Source organism: Diabrotica undecimpunctata, chromosome 10, assembly GCF_040954645.1.
Source record: "Diabrotica undecimpunctata isolate CICGRU chromosome 10, icDiaUnde3, whole genome shotgun sequence".
In the NCBI taxonomy this organism is placed as follows: Eukaryota; Metazoa; Arthropoda; class Insecta; order Coleoptera; family Chrysomelidae; genus Diabrotica; species Diabrotica undecimpunctata.
The window spans coordinates 10794570-10813447 of NC_092812.1; the positions used below are offsets into that span (position 1 = coordinate 10794570).

General features: G+C 31.3%; 1 protein-coding gene across 2 annotated transcripts; it reads left to right on the plus strand.

Annotated features, from left to right (window-relative positions):
* Nucleotides 1-1600: 1600 nt before the first annotated feature.
* Nucleotides 1601-11453, plus strand: LOC140452501 (uncharacterized). Of its 2 annotated transcripts, none has more exons than XM_072546804.1 (4): nt 1601-1747; nt 3466-3532; nt 5085-5154; nt 11225-11453. In XM_072546804.1, exons 1-4 carry the CDS (start codon nt 1708-1710, stop codon nt 11381-11383), a joined length of 336 nt encoding a protein of 111 aa, XP_072402905.1. In that variant the 5' UTR covers nt 1601-1707; the 3' UTR covers nt 11384-11453. The 2 variants fall into 2 exon arrangements, with proteins under 2 accessions (XP_072402905.1, XP_072402906.1); XM_072546805.1 differs by having other exon boundaries at nt 3466-3526.
* The last annotated feature ends 7425 nt before the right edge of the window (nt 11454-18878 follow it).

Sequence of the window (18878 nt, forward strand, 5' to 3'; positions counted from 1 at the left end):
CTGTCCAACTCTTTAAAAATGGTGGTTACACCCTTTTTAAACACATGCATAAATTAGTAACCAAAATATGGCAACGAAAGGAAACGCCCGTAGATTGGAAATTAGGTGTAATGCACCCTCTTCACAAAAAGGGAGATATGATGGTGTGTGATAATTATAGAGGCATCACCCTACTTAACATGGCATATAAAGTATTGTCCAACGTATTGTACAGAAGATTATGGGAACTACCAGTGCGGTTTCCGACTCAATAAATCAACAATGGATCAAATCTTGACAGTCAGGCAGATTCTTGAGAAAACGCTTGAGTTCGAAGTCAACACCCATCACATATTCGTGTATTTCAAAGGCGCGTACGACTCAGTCAACAGACAAAAACTTCTACAGGCTATGGTAAAATTTCAAATGCTGTCTCATCTTGTTCAACTAACGGAAGTTACACTCACAGGCGTCGAGAGTGTAGTCAGAATCCAAAACGACTTTTCAATACCCTTCCAGTGTAAAAATGAACTGAGACAGGGAGATGGACTGTCGTGTCTTTTATTTAACCTTGCACTAGAAGTCGAGAGTAAAATATCAATAAAAATGGCACCATCTTTAATAAATCTGTAGAAGAGGTATAGACATTATTGCTAGATCAACAGAATGTCTGATCAAAGCAATTCGATCATTAAGGGCGTCTGCACTGAGAATGGGATTAAAAATAAACGCAAAGAAAACCAAGTATATGTATTGTACTAGATCAAGCAACTAGATACTTAGACTAATAATTGATGATCTGGAACTGGAAGGTGTGGACACTTTCGTCTACCTGGGCTCGCTGCTGACCAAAGACAACAATGTCAGCGAAGAAATTTAAAGAAAAATTGTGCTTGTCGAAACAGTGATAACATACGGGTCAGAAACGTGGTCACTTACACAAAACAACCAAGAATTGCTTAAACATTTCGAGAGAAAAATCTAAGGAAAATATATGGAGGAGTCCAAGAACAGGGTTTGTAGGCGCTACAACTTTGAGTTATATAGAAGTTTTGGGGAACCTGACGTTGTAAAATGTATTAAATTAGTCCGCCATCGATGGATAGGACGTGTAATTAGGCGAGATGAAGATGCAACGATCAGAAAAATTTTCGACCGAAGAGGACCAGTGGGAAGACGAGCCAGAGGAAGACCAAAAAAAATAGGTATCATGATAAGATACAGGATGATCTAAAATACATCAGTGTTAAAGCATGGAGATGAGTTATCAGTGACAGGAGCGAATGGAAGATTATTCTGAAGAAGGCTCTGGCTCATAACGAGCTTTAATGCCACTGATGATGATGATGATATAAGTAGACTTTGTAGTTTTTACATTTACGAAAAAACTACTAAAAAATAATTTAAGTTTTCTAATATACTACTCGTATCTAAGTCAAATTTTCAGACTGTAGAATTAGTCAAGATAAGATGACTTATTATGTAGATTTAATATCAGTAAAACATCAAATTTTCTGTAATATCTTAACTGTTCATTAAGTTATAATAAGTGCTTCACCTTATCGCCTATGGAAATCAAAGCCAACAAATATAGAAATGTAGTGGGGAGTATTAACACTAACAAAAAACGTAATAAGTCAAGTGGTCCTTGTTGTTAAGTGGTTGGCTTCTTTTTGTATATAAAGCCAAACTGACGATGCACATTATTGTAAAATACAATTCTCAAACATGAAGACTACATTAGTTTTGACTCTCTTGTTCTGCGTCGGTAAGCAATAAATATTTTTTATATTTATTCAGTATAACCGTTTTATTATTCTTAATTGGTAATATTTGAATATTGCATACTACTTATTATTTATTTTTATCTGTGTCAAAAGTACACAGATAAAAATAAATAACCTAAATGGTTCTTAATTCCGCTTGTGTTACAAACTGGATGTACTAAGTATCTCAGGGTCAGAAACCAAGGAGGCAATTTTAAGAGGCGAAAAAAATAACAAAACTGTTAAAGCCACAAATATACAGTAGAAACGCTGATGATTATTATTATAAGCAGCTGATATTGTTAGCAATTTGGCAATATGTCAGGCCTCACTACACGCGTAGGTCGTGCATCCAAGGGCTTCTGTTAGAACTTACGACTCGCAAACAAAGGTTAATACAAGCCTACATATTGACTTAATTTTCTTATTCTTTTTGATCCTAATTTTCACATATTAGTATAACTCTTGTATTAAATGCTTAATCTTAAATTTCTATAACGCACATGCATCTTTTTCACTTTCACGTTAAATTTTTTAATTATCTCATTCCATGTATAGAATAAATTTCGTTGGACTTGTCTCCTTGTCTCAGACCCTTAATTGTAGTTATTGGTTTTTGATGTTCTTTTTAAACTGATATCATAATTTAAGTGCTGTTATATATTTTTTTTTCCTTATCAATACCCCCAACATTTTGTTATTAAAACCTTTCTTCCCTATATCTTTTCATAATTTTTGTCTTGGTTTTGAGCCAAAAGCCTTTTTAAGGTCTATATTCAACAAATACATTTTTTTTCTGTTTGCCGATATTTTTCTATTATTTGTTTGATGTAAATATATAATCATGGGGCCCTTTTTAAATGTGCTTTGTGATTCCTCAATAAATCTGCCAAATGATGATTCCATAATACTAGTGTATAGGTGATAAATCAATCCTTACAATATTAGGTAAGTTTTTTTATGGTAGTAGAATTTGTAGGTTACCGCTTTCGAGGCTTACAATATATGAACTATCATCAGGCCACAGTACATAGGTCTTTGTTTAAACAAAAACTAAATGATGAAAAACAACAACATGAAATAAAGAATGAACACCTAATACAAAAAATTAAAATAAAAATGGTAACAATCAACTAAACAACTACAACAGGTTAGTTCCTTCTTGATAGCATTGAGTTTATAGTATTTCTTGAAAATATTCTTTCCATTTGTTAATTATTTTATTTTCATCTGTGAGAATTTCGTTTTACTCTTCATTTTTGTGCCTCGCTTTTTTAATTTTTTCATTAATTTTAAAACTCAGATCAAACAGATTCTAATTGTTTTTATTACTAGCCTTTATTTTTTTTTTTTTTAATTTTGTACTTTTGTCCCTTTTTGCTTTGGTAACAAATTCTTTTACTAATCTCATGCATTTTTTAAATTCTTAATATTTTTCTGCTGTTTTATTTTGTAAGTATATTTATATGCATTTTTCGTTCTTTTTTTTAACATTATTTAAAAAATCTATGATATATCTGTAAATATCTTTTATTACACAAAACAAAAACAAACTGATTGTAATTTTTTTTATTTGTATTTATCTGCGTATCTGGCTACCGATTGCTGGATCTATTTGTAGAGTACCAAATTTTATTAAATTTAAAAATACAAAAACTTGAAGATAATAGTTATTTTATTTTAAAAATTCCTAATAATAAAAGCCATTGTTTACTTTTAGTTCTGACCGTATTGGCCCAAAGAACCCGTGAGCCTGAACCTGAGCCTACCGATGATCCTGAGCCTGAGTAAGTAAAAATCGTACAAATAAAAGGCAACTTGCTAATAAAATATTTGCCAATCTGGCCAGTTTTATTAAAAATAAATTTTATTGTTAAAATTTCTTTGCCTCAATAATATATTTTTAAAGATTTAGTCCGCCCGATTGAAAATTTACTTTTTAATAATATACTAGAACCCCAAAAAATTAGATTGTATCAAAAATGAGACTTGAACAAAGAAAAATATGTTATTTCGGAGGATGCTAAATTGATTTCGTTTGAAACAAATCTTATTGCATAGCAACCTGGGGCTAGTTTCTTATTTAACAAATCGATATGAAGGGATAACTTAAGGTTATATAAATGTCTATAAAAATATTAAGAAATTTTACAGAATCAACGATACTGATCTGGCTGTTATTAAGAAGCAAGGGCTAAAGAGCTCCTTCTTAGGATGATGCTTCTGCTTTATCCATGTTAACAGAGAGTAAATTAGAGTCGGATCCGGTTCTTATTTCTAATATTAGAGTTTCTCCAGATGATACTGGTATCATCAATAAAAAGAAAAATTTTTCTGTCAATTTTCAAGTTGGTAATGTCATTTATAAAAATAACAAAAAGTAGAGGACCCAATACTAAACCTTGTGGTACTCTACTTAAATGCATTTGTGACTAGAGTGAGTATTATTTGCTCTAACTAGTTGTTGCCTATTTTACAAGTATGATTGAAGTCAATTTAAAGAAGTACTTCGAATTCCGTGGAAATTTAGTTTTTTTATTAAAATGTCGTGATTTATATAATCAAAAGCATTGGCAGTCACAAAAAATAGTGTCAGTTTAACGATTATTGTTCAGTTCTTGATAGACCACCTCAGGCAGTACAAAAACATATCATCACTGGTACATTTATTAGATAAAAAGCAGAACTGCCTTTGTAATAAAGTGTTGTTTTCAACGAGAAAGGATATAGTCGAAATGATATAGAAAGTCGGGCTCTTAATAATTTTGGTTACTAGCAGTAATGAATCAATAGGTCTGTAGTTGCATGCATTGATTTTCATCCCCTATATAAAGAGGAATATTAATGGCTGTCTTTAGGCACTCTGGAAGTATACCTTTTTTAAAGTAATCATTACTTAGTGAAACCAGGACTTCCTTATATTTTTTTTGGGAGATTTAGGGAAATTTTTATTATTAATCCATCAGTACTACAGACAAATTTGCTCTTGATACTATTGATTGTTTATGTTAGTTCAGAATTATCAACTGGTCTTAAAAATACCGAATTCGAGACATTTTTTGAATTCTGGAGATAGGGGGTGTGATCTTGTGGCAAAATAGTAGACGTTATATTTTTACGAACAGTAAAAAAGTATTCATTTAGCTTTTTAGGGTTTGGAAGAAAAAATGTTTGAACCGGGTTAGTTTTATTTTGAAGATTGTTTATTGTGGACTGAGTTTCTTTTGCAACATTTTTAGACCTCAATAATAATAACCTCAATAAATTTAATATTTTAAAAAATAAAGTCTACGAAATTGAGTTAATTGAATTAATAGAAAAAGTCGTTTCTTTTTACAGATTTGATTGCGACAACTGTATATTATTTACCACTGTTATCAAGGATTTAGTAGAAGACGGAGTACCCTTGGTAAGTTTTATAAGTAACACTATAGTCATCAAATGTGTGTCTATAAGTGAAATTTTTTTTAGTTTGAAAAGTTAGTTACTAGTCATAAGTAAAAATTTTGTTTTACATACATTTTGTGTGAATTGGCATTAAAATAATAAACTTTATTACTAATAATTAAAAAATATTTAAAACATACAATATTATGTGCATATTTTGAATAAAAACAAAATCTGTGTGTAAGAAGTTACAAATATATAAAAATAAAACGCTGAAAACTTGGTTTTCAAAACTTCCACAAAATTTATTATATTATGTTATGACTATGTTGTGCCTTTCTCAATTTTTGGTATGTGTTTACACTTTATATTCTTTAACTAAATAGGTTGAGAAGAGGAGAAATGTTTGACTCAAATTTGTCATTCAGAATTAAATCTTTATTTTTTAATTTGTTAATTTTTATTGATTCTATCTAATAAAGATAGCTTAAGAGAGTGTCAAATAACTGTCAAAGTGTGGTAACACATTTTAAAGTTTCTCCACATTTTAAAGTTTAATTCGAGATTCCAACCCTGCGTTTAGTTGATAAAGTGCCGATTAAAATCTGCTCTTACTAAAACTAACTTTTCAGTGGTTTATAATCAAGAAACGTAAAATATTGTTAGCTAAATAGAGTATTTAAACAACAAAGTTTCTTCACACAAAAAATAAACTGTGAGTACATTACCAATTTAATACAAATTCAATATTATTAAATATTATACATAACCCATAATTCAATACAACACATCAATTAATCCAGTCTCTGGTTTTTTGGCAACTTCCACAAGACGAACTAATTAGCCGATACAAGACCGGCTCTAGAAAAATTTTATCAAATGAAGAAAACAAAAATTAAAAATGGATAATTCTGAAAATATTAGTATACCTACTACATCATCAACATCGACATACTCCAATGCAGTAAGCAACTTCAATTTTCCTTCAAAAGAACAGGCCATTATTCTGTCAGCTATCCAAGGTATTAAAATACATGAATACATAGTAGCCATAGGGTCTCTACTCACACCAAAAAATGTTATCTTTGCATCACGAATAGCTAACAACAGAGTTTGTATTTACTTGAACAATACTAGCATAGTAGATACCTTACTAAACAACCATAAAACAGTACTCATCAAAGGCAATGAGATAGAAATTCGAAGACTTATTACGCCAGCAAGGAGACTAGTAATATCAAACATCTGCCCCAGCATTCCGAACAGTATTTTAGAAGAAGAACTGAAACAACTAGAAATAACTGCAGTATCCAAATTAACGTTTTTAAAAGTTGGCATGCCCGAGTCTGAGTATAGTCATGTCTTAAGCTTTAGGCGGCAAATATTTGTCTCTCCGATAATCACCAAACCAATTCCAAATACAATCTTAATAACCTATGACAACACTCCTTACAGAATCTTCCTATCCCTAGATGGTTTAAATTGCTCTAGATGTAATACTACTGGCCACAAAGAAGAAAACTGCACATCAACATCAACTGGTACAGAAACACTTAAAGATCCTTATACCTCAGAACTCGAACTCATGGAAATAAATCAGAATAATTCAGCAACAAATATTTCAGATGATACAACCAACTGTTTCAACCCTATTTCTGCAGATATCCCAACGACAAATGATTCGCTTATAGTACACAGCATACCTTCAACTAAAGCTAACAGCAATAATAGTAAAACAACCAATCAAGCAAAAAGGCAAATTTCAACCTCTCCTGAAATCTCAGAAACTAAAAACCTAAACGAAACTTTCATAACTCCAAAAAAATCCGCACACAAAAAAAAAGAAAAAGGCTTTAGATGTCGAAGCCACATTAAAACCAATTGAAAACATTTTATTGACAGCATCTCCTTCATATACGCTAAATTTCTCTGAATTATGCGACTTCGTGATAAACGCAATAGGATCAAAATTTCCTGAAGTCACAGCTAAAAACTATACAGAAGATTTTGACGGCTTATACACCTTATTAAAAATGGTTCACTCAAAATTAAATGATAGACGCATGAAAAATAATATCACAAGAATTATAAAGAAAATAAATCCAACAAATGAATCTTCCCTCACTGAAGAAAGCGACTACGATTTATCTCAATAGTCCAATTATATTCATTCTTTAATGGAACTTGAATGGCTATTATAGCCACATTGAAAACATTAAAATGCTAATCAATGAACTGTCACCACTAATAATATGTCTTCAAGAAACTCGTCTTTCCAACAATCAAGCAAAACTAAAAAATTATATGCCCTATACAAAAAATCGAGCAGTACAGCAAATATCCAGTGGTGGAGTCGGAATTTTTGTACATTCAACCATCCAATCCCAAGAAATTCCGTTAAATACAAATCTGGAAGCAGTAGCAGTTTCGGTAATACATCATTTTAAAATCAACATATGCAACGTATATTTACCACATCCTGACGAAACTACTCTATTAGAACTTCAAAATGTAATTAAACAAATTCCATCTCCAAAATTAATTTTGGGTGACACAAACTGTCACAACATCGCATGGGGATCACAAAGAACAGATAAAAATGGACGAATATTATTAGAAGCAATTAATAACATAAAACTAGTTTTATTAAACACAGGAGCACCTACTAGATTCAATGCACATAATGGCACTTTTTCCTCCATAGACTTATCTATCAGTGATTCAACTTTAGCTCCATTTTTACAGTGGAATACATTGGACCACCTATACGACAGTGATCATTTTCCGATAATAATTACTCATGACAAAGATGAAAAAACCTGTACAACACCATATGAAACTTGGAAATTAAAGTCAGCCGATTGGGAAAAATACTCAAACTTAGTAAGCATACGTATACCAAATCTCGTTATATCAGATAATATAGACACTACTCTATCATCTTTCAATGGTATAATTTTAGACGCAGCCAGAGATTCTATAGGAAAAACCAAAAATATCACAAAAGCTCCTCTTCCTTGGTGGAACACTGAAATCGCATCCGCTTTAAAGCAAACAAAACATGCTTTTAATATATACAAAAAGTTTAACACACCTAATAACTTAAACAATTTTAGATCTTTAAGGGCCAGATCTAGATTTTTAATAAAACAAGCAAAAAAAGAGAGCTGGACCAATTACGTGTCGTCAATTGACTCGTCTACGCCCATAAGGGATATATGGCAAAAAATAAGGAAAATAAAAGGTTCAAAAACATTTAACCATATTGACACAATCACTACAAATGATCTAACAACTTCAGACAAACACGAAATCTCAGAAATTTTAGTAGAACACTATCAGTTGTATTCAAGCAATCAGCAGTACCACCCAAATTTCTTAGAACACAAAGAAAGAACAGAAGCATCAAAAATTAATATAGAAGATACTGCTGATCCACTAAACACTTCCATAACACTTGATGAATTATATGAAAGTCTTAATAACCTCAAAAATACCTCACCTGGACCTGATGACATACCACCAATTTTCATAGAAAAACTACCTATAAGCGCGAAGGTTACTTTAGTAGAGATCTACAACAAAATTTATTCGACCCATAAATTTCCATCTCTCTGGCGCGAAGCAATTATAATACCATTTTTAAAAGACAATAAACCAAAAAACTTATCTTCTTCGTATCGACCAATATCTCTTACCTGTAGCATCTGTAAAATAATGGAAAAAATTCTAAGCAAAAGATTAAAATGGTACTTAGAAAAGAAAAATCTCCTTACATCCATCCAAAGTGGGTATCGATCAGAACGGTCTACAATAGATAACATTATAGCATTAGAATCTGAAATACACGAAGCTTTTATACATAAACAAAAATTAATAGCAATTTTCTTTGACATCACAAAAGCATTTGACACCACGTGGACATATCACATCTTAAAAACAATGAAGAGTTGGAAAATAGATGGTAAATTCCTAGCCTTCGCCAAAAACTTCCTGGAGAACAGAAGTATAAAAGTTAAAACAAACGGTGTCATGTCAACTAAGAAATCACTGGAAAATGGTATCCCTCAAGGATCTGTATTAAGCCCCCTGCTATTCTTAATAGCAATCAACAACGTATCTAACCATTTTATGCTTCCAGTAAAAGCAAACCTTTACGCCGATGATCTTGTAATATATATGAGAAGTAAAAACCTAAAATCAGCTGCATCAATATTACAAAATACACTAAATAAATTAGAAGGGTGGTCTTTAGATATAGGCTTGAGATTTTCAACCGAAAAAACTAAAGTAATAATATTTGACAAAAGAAAAACACAACACCACTTAAATTTAAAACTTAACGGAAATACTCTTATAACAATCAACGAAATCAAATTTTTGGGAATGACATTCGACTCTCAACTAAAATGGACATCGCACATAAATGAACTAATTAAATCATGCCAACAGAGAATAAATCTTCTAAAAGTTCTTTCCAATCACAAATGGGGCGCAGACACAACTATTCTTCTGCGATTATATCAAGCTCTAATTAGAAGCAAACTAGATTATGGATGTATATGCTACGAAACTGCTACTAAAACTCAAATGAACAAACTGGACATCATCCAATCCACAGCATTACGCATAGTTTTCGGAGCTTTCAGAACCACGCCAATTAGCAGCCTTCAAGTCCTAGCAGGAGAACCGCCATTAACTCTCAGAAGACAATATTTTTCAATGTGTTGTGCTACTAAATATCTCAGTGCAAAGGAAAACCCGTTTATAACAAGCCTAATAAGGAGCAACCCTCCAAATCTGTACTCAAATTATTGCCCTAGAAACTTACCTTTCAATGAACGAATAAATCGATTTGAATTCGATATACATCAATTGAGAGCCACTTCTACAAACAGATGACAGTCTCCTTCCTGGAAAGTTCAAATACCAAAAGTAGATTTTACCTTACTTAACTATCCCAAACATTCACACAATCCTTCTGAAATACAACAACAATTCCGGTCTACCATCTCCAGATACCCTGATTTCAAACTAATTTTTACTGATGCCTCTAAAAGCAGTAATGGTGTAGCTGCTGCAGCTATTTTTGAAGACAACACCTCTGTCACCCGTCTAGCCAAGGAGAGTAGCATATATACTGGAGAACTGCAGGCAATCTTCAACGCACTGAACCAATGTACCAGCATTGATACAAACTTTCTTATTATATCAGATTCTCTAAGTGCCTTAAATGGTGTCAAGCAGATGTATCCTACTCATGCCAATTTAGCATTAATAAAAGACATGCTATACAATGCCCAAACATGTGGTAAAAACATAACATTTTTATGGGTACCATCCCATGTTGGGATAAAGGGTAATGAAGCAGCTGATAAAGCAGCAACAGAAACTATCAATAACATTACAATTCCTATTATGCAAAACATACCAATTTCAGACCAAAAAACATTAATAAAAACTTACATGAACAAAATCTGGCAAGTAAAATGGAACCAAACAGAAGCAAAATTAAAAAGTATCAAACCAGATGTTACTTCTGCTTTACTACCGCTCCCAGCTAAAAGACATGACCAAGTAGTTATTAACAGACTGCGGCTAGGTCATACAAAATTTACACATGGATACATCATCTCCAAGGACCCTCAGCCGATTTGCCACATCTGTCAAATACCATTTTCAGTGTAACATATAATGATAGACTGTCCAGTGTACTCAACAGCAAGATCGACAGCAAAACTAAAACACAATTTGAAAAAAACTCTAAAAGAAGACATCAGCAATACAATAAATTTTATCAAAAATTGTAAACTGTATAACAAACTGTAACATAACATAAAATGTTTGTATTTTACAAAACTGTTATGTAAATTTTAATAATATACTAAATGTAACTTTTCTAAAATAAAGATATACCACCCGCTAATAACCCTAGGGGTTGATGCGGTAAAAAAAAAAAAAAAAAAAAAAGATAGCTTAAGGTATTTATTTTGCATGTGAAGAATTTAAAATAAGTCTAAATTAAAATTTAAATAGTCTAAATATCTAAAGTTAATCTTTTAATTTAAATTAACATTTTTATGTTATTATAGGACGAAGTTGAAAGAGACGCAGACAGATTATGCGGTGTTTTACCAGGTGACTTGAGAGAATATTGTGAACATAATTTGCTCCCGAAAGTTGACAGAATCTATGGCCAGCTTCACAAACATACTCCTGAGGAAGTATGCGAAAATTTGGACTTCTGTTGAAATTCATTAAGAATTTTTTTAAAAATATGTAAATTTGAAAACGTCTAAAATAAATATTTAAATACAATAATTTTGTTATGTATTAAAATCATATTTTTTTTGTCAATATTTCCTGCTTTATACGTACAATATTTAACTTCTTTAGGAATTAAATGTAAGTGAGTATAGACCAGAAGTCGAAAACCAACTGTAATTTTGAAGTTATACTTCTATACGCGCGCTCGACGTTGGAAATTTGCACGGGAGTGAATCGGTGAGATTGTAAGAATTGTAAGAAGAGAGAATGTAAGATATGAGTAAGAGAGAAACAGAAGATATATTTTCTCTCATCAAAATGATGTTCATAATTATTTTATTATTAGATTTCAAAATAATAATTACAATAAATCACTGTATGACTGAGAACTGTCAATTTTGAAATACGTTAGTGTCCTGTCTATAATATAACATACATTTATATCCACTACATTTTGATTCCACAAGATATTTGAATTTTTTGTATGTGACTATCTTAAAGCTTCACTTGAAAAACAGCTATAATATTATAGTTATATACAACAGCTAGTTATAATTGGCAAATTTTTTACTTGTTCGCTTCATACGCTAGTATATGTGAGTTTGAATACCAATATGAAAATGAAAATTTACAACATAATCCGAGTTGTTGGTTTTTTATTTTTATTTTCCACATACATTTTTTGAAGTTATACTTCTATATGCGCGTTCGACGTTGGAAATTTGTACGGGAGTGAATCGGCAAATTCATTATATGTACGATATAGGTAAGAGAGAGACAGAAGATATATTTTCTCTCTCTTTCTCTCTCGGGAATAAAAATATTCCTTTTGTAAATATATTTAATATTTATTATTATTATTATTATTTGATTAATATTATTATCATGGTAAATTAAACATATGCGAAAGTAAGTTATGTATATGGTCATTTGTAAATACTTATGAATATTGCATTTTAATTTGTATTGTATTATTAAATTGAATTATGTTGCAGTGTATTGTATTGTTTTTTGTATTAATAACAAAAATGTGTATGTGTATGTATGTGTAAAAAAATTCTTTTGCATTCAACTCCTTTTATACATATATGGAAATAAAAATATATGTTTTCATTAAAATATTGATCAATCCTTCATTTACTATCACATTTTCTATACTCCTATACCTAATTCCTTTTCTCTTTCTGCTCTCTCTTACCTATAGCATTACATATGTAATGATTGTGCAGATTGGCTCCCATATAAATTTGTAACGTCGAACGCGTGTATAGAACTATAACTTCTACTGGCAGTCCCTATGGACTGTCACACCCGTTTTTTATGTCAACATCTTCATCAAAATCATTTTTAAGGATGAGGTACATTTTTGGATGAATCGATTCGTCATCAAATAATATTATGTAATTTACAACCATACCAATTCGAAGCAGATCAAAAAACGTCAAACGCATCCCAAAAAAATGTCTGGTTAGTGTGGATCACTTGTAGCAAATTATAAGTATGATATATGGTAAAGAAATGATGACCAATGCATGGAGGGCGCCGTAATGGTATCTATACAGTAAACGGCTAAATTATGGAATATTATCATTATTTTGAGAACCGTCGAGTTTTGAGGGAAATCCCGAAACAGGTCGACTTTTGTTATAAAATACCCATGTTTTAACGTACATGGAGTAGGGATAATGTCACCGGTGTAGGTGTAGTGACGTAATCGCTAATTTTTTTAAACAGAAATCGGTATAATGCGACCCCTCATTTAAACGAGAATTTAAATCTCTATTTAACGACATTACATCTTTAACTAAAATATTTTTTTTAGGGTACAATTTTTTTTTAATTTAAATTCAACTAAATTACAACTAATGATTTAATTAATAATGTACTTTAGAGTAACCAAATTATGCATAATAATTATTTTAAATTAAATGTCTGAAATGTCATCCATCGGTTTCTTGACAAAATATGCGAATCTACGGACACATATCAAGTACATTGCGAATGACTTCTGGAGTAATTAAACTCATTTCATGCCTAATTCTATCTTTCAAGTCCTGTAAGTTTTTTGGTCTATTGACATAACCTTTTGATTTTATGTATCCCCACAGGAAAAAGTTTAGAGGTGTTAGATGGCAGCTGGCCACTCTATAAAACCTCGGCTTTCGATCCACCTCCTGGGAAAGCAATGATTTAAAAATTAACGTACTTTACGTGAGTAATGCGAAGGGGCTCCATCTTATTGAAACCAGATATTTTCACTAGATAAATTTGGATTATTGGCATTTGGATACATGTTAGCAAGGACAGGTATAAGTTGATTTCTCAAAAAAGTTAAATAACGTTCTCCTGTTAGATTTTCTTCAAAGAAAAAAGGGCCAATGATTCTGTCATTAATGATCCCTGTCCATACATTTACTTTCTGAGGATATTGCGTGTGTGATTTAGTCATCCAATGTGGCCTTTCTTGACTCCAATTTTGACAATTTTGACGATTTACGGTACCATGTATAAAAAATGTGGCTTCATCAGAAAAAATGATTTGATTAATGAAATGTGTATTGCGGATACATAAATCCTGCATAATTTCTGCAAATGAAGCCGTCGTTTAATTCCTGATGTAGTTGAATTTTGCAGGGACGGTATTTTTCTTTTTTTAAAATACGTAATACCGATCGCTGGGAAACTCCAGCATATTTAACCATTTGTGTTGAACTACTCATTGATTGTCATGTACATTTAATAAAATCAAGTGTCACATTGTCTTTAATTTCAGGAGGCCCAGCGTTTGGAAAATGTTTAACGTGCCCAGTTTCTTCAAATTTTCGGACTATTTTACTTACTGTTGATTGGCTGATGGGTCTAACTATACCACTATCACTTGCTTGAATTAACATTTGACAAAATTGAGTCAGCATATAGAACCAAAAAAAATAATTTTTGCATTCCGTATATTAAACGGTAGAATATGCATATATCTATCATCTAAAAACCTAGTCGATAAATTTATAGCAGAAGCAAAGAAGATAATAGTAAATGAAAATATACTAGAAGCGAGAAGATTAATAACTCCATCAGTCCGCTTAATTCTGTACAATACAAGTAAAAGCATACCTTCTAACTTAATAATGGACGAATTAATAAAATTAGGTTTAAATCCCCTCTTTGACATATCATACCTACAGATAGGAGCAAGCAATCTTGTAATCAGTCATATTCTAAGCTGCGGAAGACAAATTATTTTTTACCTTTTCCAGACAACTTTTTACTACCTGAATATTTTATCATCAAATTGGAACAAACATCATACCGCATATTTATAGCCCAAAACGAAACATGTTTCAAATGCAAATTAACTGGAAATCAGACAGCTAATTGTCCAAATATTTCACCTTCTAACCATTCTTACAATGATAGTGCAATGCAAACAGAAATGAGACAAAATTCATCAATAAATCATACTCAACAAGAAAATCTACAAAATACTCCCACAATCTTAAATACCACTCCCTCCAAACTTACTACGTCTTTTCAAACCGCATTATAAACAGTAGCAATTCCAAATTTATCAATAAACCAAACCCAACAATGCTTACTACAAAATACATCTATACGTTTGACGACTTCTTTACTTAACACTATAATCTCAACACCTGCATCGTCTGAGTCATCCTCTATTACCCAAAAACATAAATCAACCTTACCCGAAACAAGTCAACACTTACCTCCAAGTAAAAATACACATATGAATTCTCACGAACCCCAGATAACTTCGAATAATGCAACCGGAAAAAGAACACTAAAAGATGAAATCACGCCACCTGCCGAAGAAAACTTAAGAGATGAGATATCAAATTTCCAAACAATACTAGAACCAGTCAACAAACAGAATATGTAGAAAACGAAAAGCAATTGTTAAGCTTCGATTAAGCAGTGGATCTGTTCGAAAATATACAAGAACCAAAAGACATAATCAGCGTAACAAATCTGTACTTAGAAGACTCTTATGCACTTATAAAATTTCTAACGGAATTACATCTATACTACATTGACAAAAGAATTAAAACCAAAAGCACCAAATTAATACGAAAACTAGGCAAACACATAGGTATACTCTCTGCAGTGAAAACTTAATTGTCGGAAGAATATTCTGATTCATCGGTAAATAATTCCTCTAAAAATAATAGGATCACTGTTGACTTCATGTTTGTTCTATCACATTCAAGTTTATAAGGAAATGAAGAAGCAGATGAACTAGCCCACTTAGTATCCTTTAGCTAGGACTCCATTCTTATTAATGGAGTTTCTTCTGGTAAATTCAAGTCAGAAATAAAATATATAGTGTTAAGTGCGTGGCGAAATAAACGGAGTGCATGGCAAGGTAAACTCAAGGTAATCGAACAATTAGTGAAACCGTGGCTCCAACTCACAGAGAATAGACACGACCAAGTCAGAATATCGCGTTTGTGACTGAGACACAGAGATTTGACACATAAACGCCTCTTTGCGCAGACTGTGCCGCCAATGTGTGAGAATTATCAAGTAAAACTCTCCGTGGAGCATATAATAACTCGGTGCAAAACATATGTAGCCCAGTCTGGTTATACAAAAATCATCGATTTCACGGCAAAATGTTTCTCAGATATCTGAAGCTTTTAAGACATAGGTGAGGATTACTAGATGACGAATAGATAAAAAGATACTCCTAGTTTTACCTTGCGTTTTTTTTAAACAATAATTTATGGTCAGAATTTGATTTTTTATATTTATTTGATATATTTGATTTATTTGATTTTATAGAAGTTTTTCCCTTATAATTTAAATAAACAATATTTATACCATTTTTTTATATCAAGAATATCTTTATTTTCCCGTTTTTTCAATTAAAATTGATAAATAATTTACGGAGATATTTGCAAAAAAGCATTTTTTTTGTACTAATTTATAAATTTAATTAATTTTTTTGTTAACAAAATAAAATGTTATTAATACATTTCAACATTGAGCAATTACCGTCCTTTAACTTTGTGCGAAATTTCCCCCCGATCGGTCAAATAGTTTAAAAGTTATTCAATTTGTTTATCCCTGGGACTAATTATTTAAACCATTGAACTTGCCCTATGAATGATGCTAGACACAGTTAGCAAATTTCATAGGATTCTTTAAGACTCATACTATCTCAGAAGTTAAATGAATATTGAGTTTTCATCAAAATTATTTACAAAATAAACGTTTGAAAAAGGGGTATGTTTTTTACTTATAAACAATTGTAATAACTTCTACATTTTTCAAGCTACAGACTTGTACGTACAACCATTAGATAGCTTTTAAAAAAACTCACATTTAACAAAAAAAAATAAACCTTCTATAAACAATAGGAACGAAGTTAGCGACAATTTTTTTGTTAATTATATCTCCATTCTTTATAAACATTAAGAAGTAAAATTTGCATAAATTTTGATTGAAAATCTAAACTTTATATTGAATTTTATAGCTATAAAATTCATCCAATTTTTCGAAACTTAAAACCTTTCGAAACGAAGTTACTTTCGAAAGATCGACATAGGAAAGTGGAGGGGAAACTGTTTTAGCTCCTCGCTGCAAAATTTAATATTATGGTTACGGATTTATCATTCAAAAGCTTCAACAGTTCTGTAGGAATTTCATCAGGTCCATTTGCTTTTCCATTTTTAGCGTTTCTTATTGCGTATTCTACTTCTTCTTTCAATATGTCTGGCCCAGTTGCATTGATTATCTGAGTTAAGTTGTTTCTATCGTCTTCAAATAATTCATTCAGGTATTCGGTCCATCTTTTTATTTTATTCTCTAGATCTACAATAAGATTTCCATCTTTGTCTTTAAGTTTACCTATTTGGCATTTCTTTATGCTTCCTGTTATCTCTTTTACTTTTTTGTGCATATTGAACGCATCGTACTTTTTCTCATAGGTTTCCATTTCTTCACATTGTTCTTTAATCCACTCCTCTTAGGCTTCTTTTATTCTCTTTTTTATGTGTTTATTTATTTCTTTGCATTTGTCTGGGTAATTCTTCATCTTTCTTCTTTGTTCCATCAAGTCTAGTATATCTTGTGTCATCCACCCCTTATTCTTTGTTGTTGTTTTTGTAAGATATTTCTTTCCTGCTGTTTGTATAGCTGTATTTATGTACTTTAATTTTTAAATAACGTTGTTTGTATCGTTAATTTGTTGCTGCACTGAAAGGAGGTTTTCATTTATTTCTTCTCCTGTTTCTTGTCGTATATTTTTGTTTCTAAGTTTATTTAAATCTAGTGCCTTTCTGTGTGGTCTTCTAATCTTTTTTGGTGTCGCCTCTATCACAGTAACTACCGGGTTATGATCTGAGCCTATATCAGCTCCTGGGTACGTTTTAGTACATTTAACAGCATTATGATACCTCCTTGCTATCATAATGTAGTCTATTTGATTTCTCACTATTTTTTCTTTGGTATGTTGTGGAGATGTCCATGTATATAAACGTCGAGGAGGTAATTTGAAAAAGGTATTTGTTATTACGAAGTCTTCACTTTGGCAAAATTGAATCAATCGATCTCCTCTGTCATTTCTGTTTCCAAGCCCATATTTTCCTACTTGTTCTCCTACCTTACCTTGACCCACCTTGGCATTAAGATCGCCCATTAATATGTTAATGTATGAAAAGACTGACTTAATAAGTGAAGACAAACAACCTGCAACAAAGAGGTTCAGACCTGACAGTGAAGTCGAATAAATAAACCAAATTTTAACTTTTAAACCAATGTATGTAAAGAAAATAAAAAAAGTAAAGTTCAATAAACATTGCAAAATTTAATAAGGCAAGTAAATCGACTTATTTTATCAAAGCAGTAAGGCAGATTAGATTTGTATATCATATTTGTAAGAAAAATAGAATAAAAATCAATATTGTTAATTATAAAAATACAAAAAATTATAATTAATATAAGGAATATAATAATATAATGTGTAAAAAATTACCTGAAATTTAATTTATAAAATATATAAGTATTATTACATCATTGATATAAAATGAAAAAACATATGTTGATTTTCCGGGATTTTCCGAGATTTATGGGGAGTGAAAATTATGTCATCATTATTAATACTGCGACAGACTATTTGAGCAAATTAAAAAAAAGTAAGTATTTAGAGTGAATTTTAAATGGACTCAATTTTTCCGAGTTTTCCCATATTTTCCGGCCAGTGAAAACTTTGTAGTTATTCATATTTCGACGAGCTACCCCAGAATTAAAAAAAGAGGCTTGCAGCTGCAAAGGAAGCTGAGATAAAAAAAAACGGAGCTGAAACAGATATCCTCTCCACTTTCCTGTGTCGATCTTTCGAAAGTACCGTCGTTTCGAAAAATTACATAAATTTTATAGCTATAAGTTTTAATATAAAGTTTAGATTTTCATTCAAAAGTTGTGCAAGTTTTACTTCTTAATGTTTATAAACAATGGAGATAT